At 38.2% G+C, this 13,915-nt stretch overlaps 1 protein-coding gene across 1 annotated transcript in view; it reads left to right on the plus strand.

Moving 5' to 3' along the window:
* Nucleotides 1-13,915, plus strand: part of NOL10 (nucleolar protein 10) — an 85,706-nt gene that overhangs the window by 43,285 nt on the left and 28,506 nt on the right. Inside the window, exon 14 of the mRNA XM_059942213.1 lies at nucleotides 12,122-12,248. Within this exon, the coding sequence (XP_059798196.1) occupies nucleotides 12,122-12,248 (127 nt within the window). The remainder of the gene's footprint in view (nucleotides 1-12,121; nucleotides 12,249-13,915) is intronic.

Consider the following 13,915-nt stretch of genomic DNA (forward strand, 5'->3'; position numbering starts at 1 on the left):
TGTCTGTGTCTGTGCATCTGTCCCTTTGGAGATGTTGTTTATTACTTTAGGAAAAATGCTCTATTTTTTTTTTTAAAAATCAAACATTGTAAAAATATGTAACCAAGGAAGAAAAAGTCCTTCATAACCGCCACTCCCACTACCAGTCTTAACAAGACGGTGCATACTCTTTGCAGAGTCAAGTCCGTTCTCTCTCCCTCCATGCCCCCCCCAAACTCTCTCCCTCCATGCCTCCCCCCAAACCCCCCAAACACTATAGCATGTGCATTTTAGCAGAATTGGGATCTCATGATGCATACAGTTTCGAAAGGGCTTTTTGTCACTTAACGATATGTTATTCTGATCGGATCAGATAAATATAAAGCAAACCCATTCTTTTTAATAGTTGTACAGTGTTTCATTATATAGATATGTCATAATTTATTTGTCTAGTTTCCTATTAATGGATATTCACCACTCATTTCTTTCCGTTCTCTAAACCAGTGCTGTTTAGTAGAACTTCTCTGATGGAAATGCTCTAAGATCTGCTCTGTCCAACATGGCAGCCACTAGCCATGTGTGATTATTAAGCACTTGAAATGTGCTTGGTGTGCCTAAGGAACTGCATTTTAAATTTTATTCCATCTTAGTTAATTTAAGTAGCCACATGTGGCTAGTGGCTACTGTGTTGGACAGCGCAGCTCTAAACTATGTTAGAGTCAAGTTAGGCCATCAAGGTGCTTGCTTGGATCACATTACTTGGGCCTTCATAAATTGCAGTTTAATGGTGTTTCTTTGATGTTTAACAGTCATATAAAGTTTCTCTTGTAAACCTCTTTTAAAGAAGTATTGTTCAGTGTTAGAGTTCCTTAGAGGGAGATCTATGAAATGCTTCTCGAGTTTAGTTCCAAAAGAGAGTTTCTCTTTCCAGACATATCAGTAGGCTTCCTTTATCAAGTAAGTGATCTCTTTCTACCTCATTTTGCATCTCTTTTGCCTTGGTAGCCATGGAGTCCAAAGTTCAATTTTTGGTTCTGCTACAGCAGGTAATCTTTTCCCTTTCATCACTCCCCCCACCAAACTATATAGCTTTCCTTTCATTCTGAGTTTAAAGATTTCATTATGTGTATGGTTTTCCTTGTAAAGCACTTCTCTTTTTGAAAATGATTAGATTTACATGAAGTTTTTGGAATCTATCCTAAGACTTCACTAAAAAAAGATAAATACAATATATACACTACTTCCCTTCCACAACCCTGCACACACACACATCATATATCTTAATAGGGCCATTAATATCGTCATGTGTATGAATCCTGTTTATCATCACAGTGGGAAATATATGTATTTAAAATCTGAAATAGACATTCTACCGGGGTTGTAGAAAATTACGTGCTTTATGGTTGGTTACATTTTATTTAATTATGAGTCCAAATTGGGTTCTTTTACCTTCTTGTTTTGCCAGTATAATGCTCTACTTTGGCTTTCTTTGGGAATATATGGAAATCTTCTTTTGCTTGAATTTAAAGTGTATTCTTCAGGATTTCCTCGTTCCATGTGTGGCACCCTGTAGATAAACATTAACTGCTAAATGGTGGCAAAATATTTTTTGACCCTTCTAGAGTAGCACTGTTGAAGTGTATAACCTTCATTTAAAAACATTTTACTCTTCCTTTGTTTCTGCCAAGTTTCCATCCCTAGATATTTTTAAATATTAGAATACCCTTAGTTTTTACATAGACTTAAGAATTGGAAAGCGTAAGAATATGCCGAAAAATTATTAATAAATTCCTTTGCCTGTGAGGAAGTAGGATAGAACCAGGAAACTGCTGATGTGGTAACCAGGATAACACACTGAAACCATCTGTGTAACTCTTGGCAGGAATAAAATGACAAAACAAGATCTTGGAGAGTGCACATTACCAGGTGTGTGATCAAAAAGATAAATACATTCTCAAATGATAAAATTGGCTTAGTGCCTTTAGCACCCATGGGACTGTTGTGTGTACGCATATGTGCAGACATAGCTGTCAAGGTTGAGCATTTTTAGTGTAGTTAGGAAACTGGGACAGGAAAAGGCTGGAAGTAGAGGACTTTGACACTGCTTGGAGTCATTGGAACGGTAAACTCTGGATGTGAACTTGGGGAAACTGCATGGGATTTCAAGTGTGACATGATGATAAACATCCAGTGGTGATTTGCAGCAGAGATGCAGAGCCAGGTTCTTCAGGAAAGAATAAAGGGGAGACCTTAAAAGAAATATGTTTGTCCTATTTAACTAACAGTGGACTTTGAAAAAGATAGGGACCATATTAAGATATTTTTTTTCTTTTTTCTTGAGAATTGAAGGAAGATGGAAGCTGAGGACTTTTTCATGCTATTTAATGCACTGTTTGTAATTTTCAGGAAAAGCAGACGAATGTAAAGCTTTTCATCCTAACTCAAATTAGACTTACTTAGGTTAAGTTTAATACAGCTTTGAATACTTACAAGAGAACTTTAAGAGATTTGGTTTATGAAGGAATTTCATGGTTTTGAACAAGATTTTTGCTCTGTTAAGTTGCAGTGGTTTGAGAGTAATTCTCTTTCCCCTTTTCCTCAATTTAGCAGGACTATTTGATGTAAGCTTGCATGTTCTGAATGTTGCCAAGCTCACAGTCAGTAGATCTCCAGTGGATGTATGTGTTTAGTTTTCAGTACATTGTTACTTTGGCTTCCCAGAAGCTTTCTTGGCATTACAATACCTCAAATTTAAAAGTTTAAAAAAGGAAAAGAGTGGTATGAATATCTGTTTTCAGATACATTTGTCTTTTCACAGTTTGACAATGATGTGTCTAGGTGTGGATCTCTTTGAATTTGTCCTACTTGGAGTTGAGCTTCTTGGATGTGCCGTTTAATAGTTTTTACCAAATTTGAGAAGTTTTTGGCCATTATTTCTTCAGATACTCTTTCTGCCCCTTTGTCTCTTTTCTTCTGGGACTCCCATTATGTGTATGTTGGTCTGTTTGACGTCCCACCGGTGTCTGAGGCTCTGTTCAGTTTTCTTTCTGTTTCTCAAACTGGATAATCTCAATTTACCTGTCTTCAAATTGGCTGATTCTTTCTTCTGCTGATTTATATCTGTTGAGCCCCTCTAGTGAATTTATTTCAATCATTGTATTATTCAACTCCAAGACTTTTATTTAGTTCTTTTCTATAATTTCCCTCTCCTTATTGATATTCTCTATTTCATGAGACATGTGTTCTCATACATTTCATTAGTTCTTTAGACACGGGTCTGTTTCTTTAGTTCTTTGTGCATATCTATAATAGCTGATTCAAAGTCTTTGTCTGGTAAGTCTAAAGTATGAGCTTCCTCAAAAGATAGGTTCTGTTGACTGCTTTTTATCCCCTGTGTATAGGCCGTGCTTTCTTTGCACGTCTTGTAATTTTTTGTTGAAAACTAGGTGTTTTAGATAATATAATTTGGGAGTTATGGAACTCAGATGACCCCCACCCTGAGTTCATTGTTGTTGCCGTTTTGTTTGTTTAGTGACTGCTGGATTAAGTCTGTAAAATCTGATAGCTTTGCTCTGTGTGGCCACCAAAGTCTCTGCTTAGTTGACTTAATTCAGCTAATGACAGAGCTTTCCTGGAACCAGTTAAGTCTCCCATCCTTTTTAAAGGGATCCTTGTAAACATAAGTCAGATCATGTCACACCTCTGCTCAGAACCCTCCAGTGACTTCCATCTCACTCAAGGAAAAGGTAAAGTCCTGCAGTGGCCTGCAAGACCCTACCTGATCTAGCCCTCTCCTGTCTCCCTCTGTTCAAACCATACTGGGTTGGTCTCTTTGCTGATCCCCAAACATGCCAAGCAGTTCTGATCTCAGGACCTTTGCATATGCCAGATATTCTCATGGTTTACTCTCTCCTCTCCTCTAGGTCTGTATTCAGTTGTCACTTCAACATGGGCTTCCCTGTCCACCCCTGCTCCCCCTCCCCTGTGTTCTCCATCACCCTTCACTGCTTGATTTTCTCCATAGCTCTTATCACTGTCTGTCATACTCTATACTGTCTTTCCTTTGTTTGTTTATTGTTTCCCTTTCCAGAATGAAAGCTCTTTAAAAGTAGAGATTCTTGATTGTTTTGTTCACTGCTGTATCTACAGTGAAGAGAAAAATGCTTGACAATAACTTTGTTGAATAAATGAATCTATTCTTATTTAAGAATGAGACACTAGGGACTTCCCTGGTGGCGCAGTGGTTAAGAATCTGCCTGCCAGTGCGGGGGACTCGGGTTTGATCCCTGGTCTGGGAAGATCCCTCATGCCGCAGAGCAGCTAAGCCTGTGTGCCACAACTACTGAGCCTGCGCTGTAGAGCCCGTGAGCCACAACTACTGAAGCCCACACGCCCTAGAGCCCGTGTGCAGCAACTACTGAAGCCTGTGTGCTCTAGGGCGCCCGCATGCCGCAACTCCTGAGCCCATGTGCCACAGCTACTGAAGTCCGTGCACCTAGAGCCCGTGCTCCACAACAAGAGAAGCCACTGCAATGAGAAGCCCGTGCACCGCAACGAAGAGTAGCCCCCGCTCACCACAACTAGAGAAAGCCCGTGTGCAGCAACAAAGACCCCACACAGCCAAAAAAAAGAAAAGAATGAAATACTAAATGCTGATTGGAAGCTTTTTGTATGCCGTGGTCTTGTCTTCTGGTAATTTTCATGCTAACTCTTCAGCTAATGACCAAAAGCATACCTTGGAGAAATTACAGGTTTGGCTCCAGACCACTACAATAAAGCAAATGTCACAATAAAGTTAGTCACATATTTTTTGGTTTCCCAGTGCATATAAAAGTTATGTTTTGGGCTTCCCTGGTGGCGCAGTGGTTGAGAATCCGCCTGCCAATGCAGGGGACACGGGTTCGAGCCCTGGTCTGGGAGGATCCCGCATGCCGCGGAGCAACTGGGCCCGTGAGCCACAATTACTGAGCCTGCGCGTCTGGAGCCTGTGCTCCGCAACAAGAGAGGCCACGATAGTGAGAGGCCCGCGCACCGCGATGAAGAGTGGCCCCCACTCGCCGCAACTGGAGAAAGCCCTCACACAGAAACGAAGACCCAACACAGCCAAAAAAAAAAAATAATAATAATAATAAATAAATAATAAATAAAAAAATTTTAAAAAAAAGTTATGTTTACACTATACTGTAGTCTATTAAGTGTGCAATCGCATTATGTCTAAAAAACTATGTACATATCTTAATTTAAAAATACTTTATTGCTAAAAAATGCTAACCGTCATCCATCTGACCACACAGGGTTGCCACACACCTTCAATTTGTAAGGAACACAATATCTGCGAAGTGCAATAAAATGAGGTCTGTGCCTGTATTGGAGGATTCCCAGATATCAACATCTGGAAGTCTGTCTTTGGGGATATTACGTTTTCTATAGAGAATCCCCCAGTTTCTCACCAGGAGTGTTAGGGGTTTAGGCTGGCAGGAATGGAAGCACAGCAACATGTGTTTGGCTTCTGGCATTCTGGGAGCTGCGAAAGGAGCTGAGGGTCGCACACTGATACGGAGGCTGCCAGTTAGTTTGCTAATTTCAGCTCCCACAGCTCAAGTCACCTGTGCCAGGTATCTACTCACGTGGAGCAGCTTTCCTTCACTTTCTCCAAAAAATCATCCTCTGGTTTCCTAAGGGGTGGTGGGACTTTAGATATTCATCAACTCCATCATCTCCCCTCTGTTTGGGCCCATCTTCCCGGATACATGGAGCCTGGAAGTGCTGGGCCTCAAGGACTCTAAGGAAAGAATCTAATCTCCTCTTCGATACTTACCTCTGGAAGCACCCAACATTTTTTTTTTTTTTTTTTTGGTTGCATTGGGTCTTCATTGCTGTGCACGGGCTTTCTCTAGTTGTGGCGAGCGGGGGCTGCTCTTCATTGTGGTGCGTGGGCTTCTCATTGCGGTGGCTTCTCTTGTTGCAGAGCCACGGGCTCTAGGCACGCGGGCTTTAGTAGTTGTGGCACATGGGCTCAGTAGCTGTGGCTCACGGGCTTTAGCGTGCAGTCTCAGTAGTTGTGGCGCACGGGCTTAGTCGCTCTGCAGTATATGGGATCTTCCCGGACCAGGGCTCGAACCCGTGTCCCCTGCATTGGCAGGCGGATTCTTAACCACTGCACCACCACGGAAGCCCGTACCCAACATTTATACTGTGTTAAATCCTTTAACCACTATATTTTCTTCTTCTGTTCTTTTTGTCCTTGAAGGTAATACCTTTTATACTGGTTTACTATCATTTTAAGTAGGCTTGGGAGGGAAAGGAGATAAAAATATACAGTTAGTGCGCCATTTAATTGTTTGCTTGGGGTGTCCTATCTCCCCTAACCCTTGAGTATAGGTGCTCCATCTCATGCTTATTTGTACTCATAGGGCATTGCATAGATTAACCATTGGTTTGTCGGCTGATACAGATAGAATGGCATAGGTGATCTTTTTCTTTTTCACCTGGCCTTATTTTATTATCATTTTATTTCAGTGCCTACACTGCTTTTCAAAAAGTGAATTGAAAAAAAATTGAAATCATGGCAGATAATAATTTTTCTCCTTTTTAAAATAAATATTTTAAAATGTTGAAATTCAATTGCTCTTTTGCTGATCTGATTTTTAGGAATGAGAGAACAAAGCACTACAAGTAGAGTACCTTTAAATGACTCATAATTACTCACGCAAATACATGTAAACTTGGATACGCAATTAGGCAGCTCATTATGTTGCAAATGCAGTTACATGCTTAAATTCATGGCCACTCCCTTGGCTCACCCAGCTGTCTCTCCTCTCTTAGGCTTATTTATGACTGGTTATTAATAAGCCCCAGCTGTCAGAATTTGAAAATACATGCTGGTACTAGTGGTGCTGTTCAACTAATAATAGAGGGAAAGTTTGAAAAGGAAGTTTGCCTTTGAGTTTATGTATTGCAGAGTTGGTCATCTTAGTTGGCAAAATCCCGTTCTCCTTCTGGAGATGCAGGCTATACATTTAGAAAAATTATGATTAATCATAATAGTGGTTAATGATAGTCACATTATAGTATACCCCCATCATCTCTGATCTGCAATTCTGAAATCCAAAAAGCCCTGAATTTTTTTTTTTATAACTGATCAGTGGCAAAACCTGAATCGCTTCATTAGGACTCAAATCTGACATGCAATGATGAGGCTCTTTCTAGTCTGTTTATCCAGATCGCCGGTATGAAGATGTATAGATTTTGCCGCAGAGAACTATTAATGTGTTTGATTATGGATCACTGACCCAGACCCCACTGAAGATTTTACATAAAAGCAGTATACATACTGTGTTACCTTTTGAAAATGCAGAAGATTCTAAGGTTTCAAATGCTTTTTGGCCCCAGTAGTTTCTTCTTCTTCTTTTTTTTTTTTTAATATTTATTTATTTATTTGGCTGCGTTGGGTCTTAGTTGCGGCACCATGGGCTCTTCATTGTGGCGTGCGGGATCTTTCGTTGCAGCGCATGGGCTTCTCTCTAGTTGTGGAGTGCCGGGTTGCAGCACGTGCGGGCTCAGTAGTTGTGGTGCTTAGGCTTAGTTGCCCCGCGGCATGTGGGATCTTAGTTCCCCAACCAGGGATCAAACCGCATCCCCTGCACTGGAAGGTGGATTCTTAACCACTGGACAACCGGGGAAGTCCCTGGCCCCGTTAATTTCTGATAAAGAGTTGTGGCCTTATAGTGAGAGTAACAGATTTCAGATTAGATGTGGGTTAAAATTCTAATGGGGAAACTTTAACTGGTACATGTTAGAACACTTGGATATATTACATACAATTAAAGTTTCCCATTTTTGTTCAAAGTTATTGTGAAAAAAGAAAAAAGTTATTTATTGTATGTTGATACAGTACTACCAAATGGAGTAATTAAGAATTTTCTTAGTTACTAAAGTTTTTAAAATTGTTTTTAAATCATTAGTTTAAAAGTGAAGGAACTTCCCTGGTGGCGCGGTGGTTGAGAATCCGCTTGCCAATGCAGGGGACATGGGTTCGAGCCCTGGTCCGGGAAGATCCCTCAGGGCAACTAAGCCCGTGTGCCGCAACTACTGAGCCTGCACTGTAGTGCCCACGAGCCACAAGTACTGAGCCCATGTGCCACAACTACTGAAGCCCGTGCACCTAGAGCCCGTGCTCCGCAACAAGAGAAGCCACCGCTGAGAAACCTGCGCACCACAACGAAGAGCAGCCCCCGCTCATCGCAACTAGAGAAAACCTGTGAGCAGCAACAAAGACCCAATGCAGCCAAAAATAAATAAATAAAAAATAAATAAATTTATTTTAAAAAGTCAAGATAACAATTTCATATTTAATTGCTGTGCTATATTATCAGTGATTTTCATATAAATAGGAAATACTAAGTAGCATTATAAGTAAATGGGAAAAATTATGGCATCTATATTGAATTAGTACAGTTTGGTTCTTTGTCTGTAATGATATTAATAATACTTTGTTGTTATGTTAATCACCCTTGATCTGTTAAAACCATCCATCCAGTAATCCTCAATCCTTATTTCTGCCTTAACCCAGCTTTAGGATGTGGCACAGTGGTTTTTCAAAAGAATGGGGGAAGGGGTACCCTTTTCTGTCAACTCCCTAAGAATCTTAATATTCATTGTCTTTCCTCCCCACTCTTAGTCATTTTTGTCCATTACCAGAATACATGAGAATTTTGAGGTTTTAAATTAAGCATATGTAATTAACATCTTAAAAGTAGATTGTAATCATACAGGCGGATGAGCTTGGGCACGTGGCATGTATTTTCATGTACCTTAAAATTGGTTCTTTTGCCCAAACGGATTAGAGCAAGTAGATACTCGGCTGCATTTCAGTCAAGGCCTTCCCAAAGCACACTGATAAAGATTCTTTCCTATTTTGGAGGACCAAGTATTTCTGTTTGAATTGATTGATGTGATTGTCATTAAAGTTGCTGAGGGACCCACGGAACCCTTTATAGCGGTTTGATGAGTCCGTTTCCAGTTCTCTACTTTTACTGACCTGTGACTTTAGGAAATTCTTATAAATAAACAGTGGAAAGTCATTAACAGATAAACTGAAGTTTAAAATAGAACAGTCTTCACCAAGTTTCTGAAACAAAACTCTTCTGGTGCATAAAAATGTAGATAATCAAGCAATAATCAGTTTTGACTGCAGTATAGAATATAGCAATATAATGACACTACGGAAAACCTAGAAACTTTTGACGTAGTAGTAATAGTACACCAGCTGTTAAAAAAGATGTTTTCTTCAAGTTGTAAAGCCTGAAATTTAAGAATAAATTAATATAGTTTTACGTATTAGTTGAAGGATTAACATATTTTATGAATAAAGACAGCGAGAATTTTTACACTTGAATTAATATTGTGGTCGTTATAGGTACATCAGAGCCGTGCACGTGCTTAAGCCCTCCTTATTAGTTAAGCCAACCACTGTTTTTGCAACTTAGTGGTAGACCTTTGAGGAAAGCTCTAATGTGGATAAAACCTTCAGTGAATACCAGTTAAATCAGTAATTTGAACTTTGTTATGGTTATTCTGATGTTTTTTTCTGTGAGTAGGAAGTAGGGAAATGTGATTAATAATCAACCCATTAGACTTCGTTTTGTTTTTGATGGAAATATTTCCTCCTGTAAAATTTAATGGCCATGAATTTGATTGCAGAGATTATTTTCCATAACCAGAGCTGTCCCTGGAGAGGCAATTTGAAACAGTTTCATTAGAATCCAGATAACTATCAAAAAGAGTGTTCTGGAACATTATAAAAAAGGACCATGTGAAAGTAAGTTCAGATCTGGTCTGATATTTTAATATTCCTACCCCTCATCCCCCAAGAAAAGTCAGTAAACACAGTGTAATCTTTTCATTGTCTTTGAAGCCCATGTTTATGACTGAAACTACTTTATTATGAGGTCCTTTGGTACCAGTGCCCCCTCGCATAGGAGGCAAAATAAATCTGACTTTCACTAAAAAGTGTTCTTATATCCAGTAGTTTTATGGTGAGGTATTTGAATGTTTTTATCTGAGTAAGGACAACTAGACAATTTAAAAAATACTTTTGCCAAACTAGACCCTTTAAGTCTTCATGCCTTGTGGAGTGGAATTCATGAATGCATTCATACATGTTTTATGTGTGACTAGATTTATTTATGAAACACTTAACTGAACACCTACTACTTGGCAGGCAATGTTCTAGATACTGGAAATTAAGCACTTAAAACAGATGAAGTTTAAACCCTCCCATGAGAACAATTTCTTGAGGATCTTATATTCTAGAAAAGTGCTAAGAGTTAGTGTACTTTCTTCCTCTCTAAAAGAGGAGACGATTGCTGTCCTAGGTTGTACACCAGTACATGGTCGAGCTTTGCTTTTGCATATTTGTGACTGATGGGAAGCAGATACCCTGTAGTTGCAGGTGCCTAAACTCTCACTCTCAGAAGGTGCCCCGTGGTTTTCCTAGCTTGCTCACGTGTTCATTCTAACCGGAAGTCCTTTCAAATATACTTACTGAGTGTCCCAACCCGGCCTGTTTCATCTAGCCCTTGCCCGTCTTCCACGTGGATTCAGCACAATCTCAGTTCATTGCTTTAAACGGCTGAGTGTGTGCTCATGTGCACGTGTGTGCGTGCACAAACCATCTGCTGCAGTTAGGTTTCTAACTCCTTGGGGAATAAGAGCATAGTCGGGGACTTTGGTTTAGCACAGTGCTTTATATATAGTAGCAATTAATATCAATATTTGTTAACTTCAAGCTACTGTCCTAAAATTGCTTAAAACCACAGCAGTTTCTTTAAAATGGTCTACATTGAATTTTTTTTAAAAATACCTTTCATTTCTTGAAGGTTTGTCTTTTATGGTTAGTCAAACCACTTAGCGTATCAAGACCTTTACCTCTGTTTTTAAAAATTGTACAGATTATGCAAGTAAGAAAATACTCCATGGGACTTTTTAATGCTCATTAAGAGTTGTTTTTCATGTTCATGAGCCCCATAGCCTTTGGCAGGAGTGGTGGGATCACCCTCTCTAATCAGGCAAAATAATAGAATTAATTAGTATGGCTATATCTTACATTTACTTTTTTTTTTTTTTTAATGGTTGAAGAGGATACTGGGGGCTGTCTTCCTTTGTTATAACTCTCTTCCTCCTACCTTCCCTTCTCCAAAAAGTTTAAGCTAGATTTAATAATTTCCATTATGAGTTTTGTTTTTTTTCCTCTGTATGATTGGTTACTGTCAAAATACACAGGCAAGAAGTCATTGGAAGTTTCATTTTGTAAGAGCCCAGAGTTCTCTCTTCTGAAAGCCTCCACCGTGAGGGAGGGTTTCGGTAGCTTGGCTCTCCCGCTGAGTGTTATTTCCTTTGGGATAAGCGTTGATCTCAGTGCGTGAGACGTCTGCTGGGAAAGATTTGTACCAGGGGCAAAAGAGTAAGAAGCAATCACCGTATTTTATGGAAGTAATTGGGTTACAAATTGAAGTATTCATATTTTATTACTTGGTTATAAATTCTGTTCAATCCTTTGTTCCTCAGCCTTTTATTGGGACTGATTGTGGATCCTGGCAGCCCATTTTAGGTTAAATCTAAAGAATTCTGTATACAGAATTTTAATTTTTAATCAATTAAATGAAGTGGACCATACAAGATAGAATGTAATTATCAAGTAATTCGTTGAAAACCTTTAAAAAGGATAATTCACATTTTGGACTTTTGTCATGAGTGGCAAACAAAAAGTCTGGTATGCCAAGTATGCTTTTGTAGATTCTAGTACTGTTTTGAATGAAAGAGATAATAGAATTATAGATGGATGTTATTATTACTACCTGAATTATTATTTCTATTTTCATAGTTCTCACATAAGGATATTCATTAATATTGTTGTGTCCCAGACTGAGATTTTTCCCTTACAGGTCTAAGTTCTCCCTACTTTGTTTTTTTCTCTTCCGTTATAGACTTGATTATGCATATTGCAGTTGTTTCTCAGTACTTATGATAGAATCAAGGATTTTTAAATTATATAAATATAATATGAAGTCTGGTTGTAAAACAACTCTTAGTTGACATGATTAGAATGCACATTTGCTAACCTTCTAATCAACGCCGGCAGGTTTTGGGTCCTGCTCCCAGGTGGTGTTCCTTCTTAGACAACTTGACAGAAGAATTGGAAGAGAATCCAGAAAGCACAGTTTATGATGATTACAAATTTGTCACCAAGAAAGACCTTGAAAATTTAGGTAAAAAAAATTATGATGAAATGTTTATAAGATTATTTCTACTTGTTTTTGTTTTGAGTTTTGAACATTAGAAGTGATGGAGTCACATTTATCTGATTTTCCAAATCTCGTTCTGACAAATCAGACATTAAACTTAGTATTTATAATCTCTGCTTAGAAAAAGATTCAGATAAATTCAACCTACTGAAGCTTTTTTGTATCTTAAATGAGGAATAATTTTTTTAACCTACCACCTATGTATAGGAAAAATATCAGTCAAGGGAGCAGTGACTTTCAAGTACTATTTGAATATAATAAGATTTTGAGAAATCTCAGAGACTGCACGGAAACGATTTTTGTCCCCCTGTAGGTTTGCTTATTAAAAGACCTAATCCAAAACTTAGAACCCATAGATTGAATCCTCAAATATGTAGAACCTTAACAGTTACTTAGGTTTAAAGAATACAAACCAAGAAATGCTTCTTAATAATGGCCAACATTTAAAATAGGGCTTAGATGTGCCAGGCGGTATTCTGAATGTTTTATATACAACTCATTTAATCCTCACAGCTATGGAGTGGATACTATTATGATTTCATTTTATAGGTAAAGAAACTGAGGCACAGAAAGATTTTTTTTTTTTCCCAGAAAGATTAAAGCAACTTGCCAAAGGCTTCAGTGGTTGGTAAATGTGAGGGTTAGAGTTTAAACTTAGAGTCCATGCTCTTAACCTCAGCCATACTGACCCCTCTGAAGAACATGTTTATCTTAGTTGACTAGTGCTGGTTTGTAGGATAACAAGAGTAGGTTTTGCTAATCTTGTTCTATTGTTGGGAAAAGGCTACATAACAAATTACTGAGAATGGGAAAACCTAGAGGGTCCATTCTCCACAAGCCTAGGCAGCTTAGTTGTCTAGAACAAATAGATGTACTATAGCAGTTAAATGCTAAAAGAAGATAGAATCGTATAACAAATAGATGAGAAGAGAGATTCTTAAACTCTATTTTGAAACTATATCTTTTAGCACAGTTAATCCAGGCAGAATTATGTTCTACTAGCTACCACCAAAATAATTCTTTAAATTTTAATGTGTTTAAAAAGAAAAGAGTTGTATTTAGCCTTTTAAAAATATGACTTATGGATGAAATAGGGTGAACTAAGTCTTCCTACTGAAGTGCCTCCTTAAATATCTCCAATGTAATTTTTACAGTATGCTTGTGTCATACTCACCTACCTTCTTAGATTGGAGACTAAAAAGTCATTGCTGTTTTGTGGATTTTAAAAAACTACTGTGTTTAGTATATTTTGGGTGTTTTTTCAGTCTCTTCACTGTGTTTATTTTGGGTGAGGAAGGCCGTGATAAAGGTTTAGATACGTTTTGTTAAAATGCATTCATACTGCCTATTTTTAAAACTATGGAAATAGATATAATATTCAACAAAATAAGTTATACTAGAAATCATCTTCATGTAAATTAGTAATATCTTTTAATATTAAATGAGCCATTGGTTATAATTTTTCAACAGATTTTACCATCATATATAAAACCTTTAAAATAATTTATGTTAAAGTAAAAATAAGGCCATGTCACTAACTTCCCTTATTTCTTAAGATTATAGCATTGAATACTTGCAAGTTCTGACATTTCCCAGTTATAGCCTTTAGCAGGTCCTATACCATGGTGTTT

Source organism: Balaenoptera ricei, chromosome 13 (assembly GCF_028023285.1).
Source record: "Balaenoptera ricei isolate mBalRic1 chromosome 13, mBalRic1.hap2, whole genome shotgun sequence".
Lineage (NCBI taxonomy): Eukaryota > Metazoa > Chordata > Mammalia > Artiodactyla > Balaenopteridae > Balaenoptera > Balaenoptera ricei.